This window comes from Siphateles boraxobius, unplaced genomic scaffold (genome assembly GCF_051911475.1).
Source record: "Siphateles boraxobius isolate OS27281-9 unplaced genomic scaffold, OSU_SipBor_1 9, whole genome shotgun sequence".
Lineage (NCBI taxonomy): Eukaryota > Metazoa > Chordata > Actinopteri > Cypriniformes > Leuciscidae > Siphateles > Siphateles boraxobius.
The window spans coordinates 27518129-27527500 of record NW_027509219.1 but is presented as its reverse complement, the minus strand read 5'-3'; the positions used below and the strand labels follow the sequence as shown (position 1 = coordinate 27527500).

Here is a 9372-nt window from a genome sequence, read left to right as displayed (position 1 = left end):
GCTACAAGAATCATGACTAATCATATATATTATTATTTATTATCCTATTGATTATTACATTTATTTGAAGGTGTTTGTGTGTGTACATACACAGTAGAAATAAATAGTATATATATATATATATATATATATATATATATATATATATATATATATATATATATATATATATTGTAAGATTAAGGTATATTTTAGAGCCAAAATAAATGGAAATGATTTTTGAAAACTATATAAATCTAAATGTTTGTGTGCATGTGTGAACTCACATTTCTGCGAGGAAAAGTGGTGAGCAATTTGAACTCGTCGGATGGGTAGCCCTTTGAGGCGACGAAGTCAAAGAGGACCTGGAGTTTACAGCTACCCAGGAACCGCCTTTCCAAAAACTCGCCGCTTGGCGTCCGGATGCGCAGCTTGCTGATTGGCTCTTCGCCTTCCTCTTTGGGCTCTGGTGGCAGGGTCTGCTCCAATGAGAGACGGATAGCCTGCGCAAGGGAAGGCAAAACAGTAACATTACAGAAAAACAATCAAGATGTATCTCATGAACTAACCATAATTCATAACAGATATGTTTTGAATTTGGAGATGTATAGCTCACTGAATGCTGAATGACCATAAAACCACATCATAGTAGCACATTATATACATCTGCACGGATCTTATGAAAAAAACATGCAAGTCGTGCGTCAAAGGTCCTAAATTTAGCACTCCTTCACAGCTTGATCGTGCCACTAAAAACAACACAAAAATCTTCCGTTTTGTACGTCATAGAAATATCACACAGTTAAAAAACAACAAAAAACAAAGACAAAATGAGTCTAAAGCGAGGGATGGGGAGGGAAACAGTGAGAAGTCGCATACACATTGAAAGAGAACGAGAGCGAAAGAGATGAGAGAATTGCGGCGTCTCCAGTGACACAGAGCACGACCTGCCGCTCCTCTGGGCTTTTCAACTCCAGCTTGTTGTTCCTGTTGTGACACTGGGCAGCATATGCTGTGACAAAACACGCAGGCTTTATTTACACACCATAATGCAATTATATTTCATCAAAGTGTACAACAGTAGCTCATTAGCAGCAGGTGGCTTGTGCGAGCGCGTGCCGGCCCTGCTCCCTTAGGTAGGGGCCGCGTGTAGAAAGCCCGCTGGGGGCCAAACGGCGTCTCTCCCCAGCCCAGCTCAGGATGTATGTGTGCACGTACGTATCTGTGTGTTTCCTGGTCCCTGTGCACAAAGGGCACTAAGGAGCATCCTTTTCACTGCGCTAAACAAACAGAGTGTGTGTGCATGTGTGTAGCACCTGACGGCAGAGAATAATGACATCACCACTCCCCCTCGGCCTTTCATGCACTGTGTGTCTGGGTCACAAAAGAGTCCAAATCACAGAGCATTTCCCCTCTCTTCTTCTCTATACACTTCTGCTGATTGTTTCCCTCCAGTGGACTCATTGTCGCCACGGACCCACCGAGGTGCTGTGGTTTGGGCGTGTGCGAGTGTGAGCGCGTGCTTGGATAGACTCCAGGTGGAGAGCATCTTACCGCCTTGTTTACACACACACACACAGTCGCAAAAATTATGCACAGAAAAAATGGCAGATCCGTACACATACACGGACATATGGTCAAACCGTAACAGCGGATGAGAATCGCATGAAATTAATGTACGCGGTTTAAATCTAATCTATCACTTCAATAGCAAGAGGTTAATTACGATTGTGTGTGAATCCAAACATCATCGAGATGTCATGAAATTTTACAGTTGACCTCTCACCCGTTTCACAGCTTGGAGATTCACATCCAAAGGCGTGACGTTTCACAGACGAGCATGGGAGGGGAAAAACCATAAATAACAGTCTTTTGGACTTCAGTGCAGGTGATTTTATCAGTATAAACGTGTGTGTGTGTGTACCAAGCTTCTTCTCCCCTTGGGTTCATTACAGGCAGCAGGTGAACAACTTTAGACCCTGCTCTCATTAAAACACAAGGCTGCTGCTGAGTTAACTGCTCTCTCACACACACACACACACACACACACACACACACACACACACACACACACACACACACACACACACACACACACACACACACACACACACACACACACACACACACACACACACACACACACACACACACACACACACACACACACACACAGAAAACAGATCTGACACAATTATTTCGCCTCCAGGACGTCTTTTTGTTTACCTCTCCACAATGTCTCATATTAAAAGCTTTGTTCATTAAATGCTATTGTAGGGTATCGTATGTTTGAAGGTCTATACTGTAGCCTACACACAACGTCCTGACATGAATGGTACCATGGCAATAGGAGATTGAACTAATTACATGCTTTTGTTGAAGCCTAAAAGTGACAAATTATCTCATATAGCAGTTTCACCTGAGCTGGTCCGGTTAGTATTTACTGCTGAGTAAACAGACGATAATCTACAGACGCTGGTGTGCCAAGGTTTTTAACCAAGCAAATATCTTATTAAAAAGAGTCTGTGTTGAACTTCTAAGCACACTAAATGAAAAGGTTCACTTCGACAGCACCATCTGTAATACATTTCCATGTTAATACAGTGGTATTGTATTCTGCTGATCAGCTGATAGGGAACAGGTATATTTGCTCACTCCTACATCTACAGGTGAGATTTAACTTTCCGTGACACTTTTTAAGGCTGTCTTTGTCAGTGTGTCAGTGCTTTGACGTGCACCTGTCGTTTTGTACAGCTCATATACAGGACAACAGCGCAAACACGGTACGGGGGCGGATCGCAAACATGTATGTGATTTGTGTAACAATGTAAACTGTGTTCGATAAGAGCGGTTATGACAGGACATGAAGCTTTATGACTGTCACTGCTATTTGTTGGCTTATGAGGCATGAAATCCTATCTAAGAGGCATGTTTGGAATATCCAGAAACATTACATTTTTAACATGAGTGAAATTGGCAGGTTTCAATTTAAGCATTAAGCATCAGTGTCATTTTTCTGTTCATATTTTCTGCTTCACTGGATGAGAAAGATTTAAGATGTTTTCAAAAGCATTAACTAGAACTGATATGCAAAGCAAAGAAATAGTAACACAATGCAGGAAATCAGTCATATATTGCAGTCAAATGAAGCTTTGCTGGGATCTATGTAGAAAATAACAAGGAAACTAGTACATTTCTGAGAATTCCAGAAAGGAAAGAATCATGATTACATGGCTTGTGTCATGCCACTTTAAAGGTGAATTATTTAAGGTCATTCTCAGCTTTTCTTTGCGTCATCTTTTGCACTTATCATCCAAACTGGTGAAATTTGAAGCAAACCTCACCTCTCGTTCTTCCTCCTGCTCTTTTTTGATTCGCTCCTGACGAACTTGCTCCGCCTCTTCTCGCTCTTGAGCTTCTCTCTGTAAAAATGGTAACATTTAAAAAAAATATATATAATATCAAATTCTCTAGCAACGTACCATACTAAAGTAACTTGCATAAGAAATTCACAATATTATTCAGCACCTTTTTATTTCACTATCATCCTAAAGTAAAATGAATAACTTTAATAAATAAATAAAGACTTGGGATGCAAAAACCTATAAGTCTGTCTGACATTCTTCTTTTAAATTAGCATTTTTATGCTTTAAATGTCACTCTTTTGAGTGACATTTTTGAACATAAGGCATTTTTTTGGCATTTTGCATCAGTCTTCATTTAAAGTCTTCAAATATTTACAGCAAATAAACATTCACAGCAAAAACAATACAGTTTCCAGCACTTCATGTATGAAGTCCTAATAATAATAATAGGGGGAAAAAAATGAAATCTTGCCAAACCTTTTTACGATCAGCCTCCAGAGACAAACGATAAGCTTCATCCTGTTCTCTCTTGACCAGTTCTCTAGCTTCACGTTCATCCTGAAAGAAAAGTACAAGTGGTTAAAATAGCAAAAACAACGTTTAATTTCTAAATATGAACATCAATATTCATATTTATATTTTATAAAGAGTAGAATCTAAAAGTCTGAGACCACATATCTGAGATTAAGAATTAATTTAAACTTGAAAATAAACAAATAAAAAAATGATTTTGAAACATTGAAGACATAGAATTAAGAATAAGAATTTTTAATTTGTGTGGAGAAGTAGAATTTTGCACTATTGGAGGAAAGGGGCATTTTTGTAGTTGTCTCAGACTTTTGAACCCCACTATATATTCTATCATCTACATCCTATACCAGATAGCCAATAAGAGCGTGTCCATCCAGATAGCAGATAACAATCCCACTGGATCTTTGACGTATGAGATGGTTCCTCATCATTGTCAGCAGTAATGGCCACATACTGAATTCTATTGTATTGTCGGACACACTAACTGGGGACGGCTGAAAGAGTATCTTACAGAAGTGAATGTGTGGAGTTCCTCTACATACAATGGAAGGGCTCTTTTATTCTTGTGAGTGTGTGCATTTGTGTGTGTATCCTGTTTGTTAAGACCCAGCTGCAGGTCTACCTGCTGAGGCTGACGACTGTGAATAACTACTGTTGCTTTTGTGCAGTCAGGCTCGTGCGATTGTCTGCGACCGCTTTTAAGACTAAGGGTCTTTTCTCCTGGCTGGACTTTGTGTGGAAATGTGAAAGAGTTGTGACTACACAGAGCAGAAGAGAAGAAAAGGAAGGATAGAGGAGAGAAAGAAGGGATGGAGCACAGAGGCTGATCAAAGGAGAGATACATCCTCAAATTCTATTCAGACGAGCTGTAAAAGAGTGTGTGGAAACCATGTTGTGGTATAGGAAGAGTTTGTGGGCTGATGTGTGTGTGTGGGTCTCTATTTGTAATGTCGTAACTGAAACAATTCAGGTGAATCGGGATTACAAACAACTGGATCTTTTATCTGAGGGCTGGAAATAAGAACAAATATACACTGACTTTTCTGAACACACGGTGCTTTTGAAAAAATGCCTAATCTGTTGCTCGTAAAAGGCAAAACCTTTCAAAAGCACTTTCAAAAGCCACTGCTATAATAAAGCAATTAGTCATGAGAGGCTGCACTTTACACTGATTTTGCTATAGATAAGGAGTATTGTTATAGATACAACAAGGCATGTCACTAAAAACCTCTTAATCATGGTTTATAAAAAGTAATGGCCTCTCATGGCTTACTGGACTGATGAAATTACGACAACAGACTTATGAAAGATTGAGCTGTTAAATCAATGATTACTTTGAATAGTTCTTTTTCCAGCAAGTAATACATTTCATTACCCTAACTGTAACCTGCAAATAAAACAAAACAAAAACCAAACCAAACCCAAAATGAAGCAAAGCAGAGCAAAACAAACAAGTAAAAAAAAAGTGCCATGACTGGTCATCATGCACAATTAAAACAACACAAGTTGACCAATGTGCTTTACAATGTCACACAGAACACAATCTAATGACAACTGTTTTTTTTTAGGTTAATGGCCAAGCTGTTCAAATTAATTAGACCAATTTGATTATCTGTTTACTCCATTGCCATCCTTCTACATGAAGTTCATGAACACAGTAAAACACTCTTTTAATGCTGTCAAAATGAAAAAAGGCGGGAAAAAATAAATAAAACGGGGTGAGCAAAGAATGAGAAACTCTCTGCCATGTTTTTCTCTCTCTAGAACACTCTACATACAGTGAGTCAGTGCCGTGACCTGTATCTGAGCTGATGGAGCAAGCGGATAACTACTTTACCCCTGACTGCACAACCCCAGGTCATGTCACTTACACACACAGAGGAATGCTGGTGTGATCTTGGTGGATGAGTGTGTGCTGTCTGAGTTTGTCTGTTGATCCAGACCGTGTATATAAGGGGTGTATGTCTGTCCATACAGAGGGACAGACCAACACAGGTCACCATGAGTCACCTGACTGTATGGGGCAGGGATGACACACACTCAGGGACATTTCGGCTAAGAACTTTAAAGGGCAATCCTAAACTGCCTCAAATGGCAGGCTGTTAGTGGTGGCACAACAACAAATGCTTTCAAACAATCCCACACATTTCTAAGGTGGCTCACTCATTTGTGTCCAAACACAAGGTTAACAAAGGGTTTGGATTCGAGAATCACACCCATGATTTGAAATGCGCCATGATTACCAGCAGTTCATAGCTGCACGTAAATGAACAAATTCGATTTAAAACTACATTTTTCAATGCTACAATACTTTGTCCATTCAAAGCCTTTCATGATCTGATTGAACTGAGTGATCTTTTCTTTTTAGTGAATCCAAACATTCAGCGCAACCAGTGAAGTCCAGTTCATGAACAATATCTCTTATGAAATAGTTAATTTTAGTGAATCAAGAATATTCAGTGCAGCTAGTCCAATTCACGAACAAATGACTCTGGTGAACTGCTTCTTTTTAGTAAATCAAAAACACTTAGTGCCACTATGAACTGGTTCTTTTTGTTGAATCAGAAATATTAACTTTATTGAATCAGAAATATACAGTGCAACACGTATAGTCTAATTCACTCAAAATAAATCAAATTGAAATGGAAAAGAGAGCTATTGAATCAAAATTTAAAATTGCAATGTTTACTGAAACACAACCTTAAATAATTATTTACATTTGTTGGGTGAACAACTACTTTAACTATTTTCGACCCCAAAGAATGTTTTTCAGTGAACAGAAAATGAATGAAAATCTTGTCACTTCATCACGCAGCTAAAGGCCAAATGTGTGAACTACAGTGAAGAAATATCTCCTTTGCATTTCCTCTGGCACCCTCAATAACCACGAATCCCTGTTTATGTCCATTCACATCACATTTCCTTCACAGTCAAAAATGTTACAGCCATTAATTGCCACGAGGAGCAAACCGTCAAGGAGCTTCCAGCAGAAATCCATCAACGTGTCAGAGTTATTCAAGCGCTCTGACTGAGGGAAGCAGAAATTTCACAGCCTAATGGATCTAATGGAACAGATACAAATCGAAAATAACGTTTTTAACGGAACTTACTTACTTACTGAGCCGGGAAAACGGCCTAATAGCAGGAGGAGATTGAATGAAACACCCTGAGTCTAGCAGAAGTGTTCTCACACTGAGACAATGGCAAGGACTATGACACTTATAACATAGCATAAATATTTTCTGTTGCTTTTTGCAATTGATAATCATTTGAAGCATGTCACGCAGGGGTGTGAACAGAAAGGAGAATGCTGGGACGAGGCAAGAAATGTCACGACTTATCAAATCACTTAATCAATGTGCCTCAGGGGGACAGTAACCTGTGTTTGCTGTCTGAATATTTCTCACCAAACCACAGACAAACATTTAACACACACAGGTGAGGATAGATGACTAATTAGTTCAACTCATAGCAAGTATGGACAGATCTGTCATGAGAATGTGGCATGTAAAAAAAACATTAATAATTAGTGTTTTTAATTAGTTAGGAACTTCATGTCCTCTTGAAATTTGCAATAAGACATACAGAGATCCACTATTAAGAATAACCTCTAAGTCTCAGATATGCCAATGTTATTCATGCTAAAAACGGTATATAACAGCATATTGTTAAGTTTTCAATTCATTTGAACAGATGGACACATTTTGTTTCAGCTCTTTGTAAATGCGTTTGTTTGCAGACCTAGCACTGATTTAAACAATCACATACTGCATGAAGACATGACACACTGAGCTTGCATCCTGCCAGCTTTGTGTCGACTCCATAAGCACAGGCCCCCGCAAGCTTACATTACACAGCCAGTGAATTGTGCTTTTGCTTCCACAGTTTGTCTGAAACCCAGACAAACACACAGACGCAGGCGGAGTATCTATTCTTACCCCTGTGTGGCAGGGCGATTTGTATGAGTCAGACAATGAGTGGTCATTTGTCCCAACATGCCCCTTTTTGTGGCCTAAAAATATGACTTTGAATCTGCCTAATAAAAAAGCACCTCTTTGTGCTCATCAATGTCTGGTGTAGTGCACTACAAGTAACGTTCATTGCATAATTGGATTATGGATTTTTTAAAAAGTATCAAGTTTATATTTTCACTGAGTTTGTCACAATGAATCATGGGATTGAATTCCCAATGAAGTGATACCTTGGACTTTGTTTAAACAAAGCATCTAAGGAAGCAACTTAATTAAGTTGTCTACTTTTGCATTTGAAGTGTGCCAATGATGCCGTAAACTGCTTTATATGAAGGGAACTCATTGGTCATTAGGGTTTGAAATTGAGCAAAAACCTTACATCTCTACCCATAAAAGTAACCATGAAATGCAATATAATATGTGGTGCATATGCATATCTGTCTGGTGCGTGCCTGGTGTTGTCCCACCTCATCTTTGATGTCTTCTTGTTGCTGTGCAGTGAAGATCTCCATGGCTCCCATGAGTCTCATCATAAGTTCATCCACTGTTGTGTTGCCTTCATCATACAAACAGAAAATAAACAATAATCAGACTGGGTGGAGTCATTTCATTTAGTATTTTTATACTTGTACTGTTCATATCAAAATGTACTAAGTGGAAAATGATTGCTCATCATGGAACGATATGAGATAGTGTCGGACTTCTTTATGTTTATGAGAAAAACTTGATTACTATGGAATACTATGAACGCATTAATGCTAAAAAGAAATACAACCTAAAATTATGAATCCATCTATCTATCTATATCCATCCATTCATTAGTGGTCTCAGACTTTTTGGTAACACTAAGTACATTCAAATAATCAGAACTGTTGTGCAATTTTGATCTGGTAGGCATTACGCAAGATCTGCTACCAACAGTACAGTTTTATTTAAAGTTAATTTACATATATTTTACCTTGAATGACATTTAAAACTTCATTTGATGTCCGTTTGCCCATGACAATTAGGAGTAATGGGAATTGGTCAGTCTTGTACATCCGGATGGTCTGTGCAACAACGCTGCCAAAGTGCCTTGTACACATCGTGAGTAGTCTAGAAAGAGAAAGAGAGAGAGAGAGAGAGAGAGAGAGAGAGAGAGAGAGAGAGAGAGAGAGAGAGAGAGAGAGAGAGTGTCAGTAATTTGAGTGGACAGTGGACAGACAGCCAGTGGAACTCCACTGAACAATCACTGAGCTTAATAAGAGTACACAGCTCATTATATTAACAGACTTTAAAACCAATTCTGCTCTCCGCTCGGAGGACGGTTCTTCTCCAAACACTCCCCTGGTTTAAATTAGTATTCGGCTCCTGCCACACCGAATTTGATAGGGCAGAGAGGATTTCTTATTCCATTACAAAGACAGAACTTTAAATTAACGTTTCGCTGAAGGAAAAGGGTAGCAGGCAGACTCAGAGAGCTTGCAGTAAATGTCATAATATTAATGAATTGCTATAGAGCAAATGCAAATATAGATTAGCTTCTT

General features: G+C 38.9%; 1 protein-coding gene across 2 annotated transcripts in view; it reads right to left on the bottom strand.

Moving 5' to 3' along the window:
- faf1 (Fas (TNFRSF6) associated factor 1) overlaps nucleotides 1-9372 on the bottom strand; it is a 70510-nt gene that overhangs the window by 8928 nt on the left and 52210 nt on the right. For both annotated transcript variants that reach the window (XM_077222887.1, XM_077222886.1), the window contains exons 14-18: nucleotides 8805-8941; nucleotides 8314-8402; nucleotides 3822-3902; nucleotides 3324-3401; nucleotides 267-482 (exon numbers count right to left, since the gene is read on the bottom strand). In XM_077222887.1, coding sequence (XP_077079002.1) covers nucleotides 267-482; nucleotides 3324-3401; nucleotides 3822-3902; nucleotides 8314-8402; nucleotides 8805-8941 — 601 coding nt within the window. The remainder of the gene's footprint in view (nucleotides 1-266; nucleotides 483-3323; nucleotides 3402-3821; nucleotides 3903-8313; nucleotides 8403-8804; nucleotides 8942-9372) is intronic.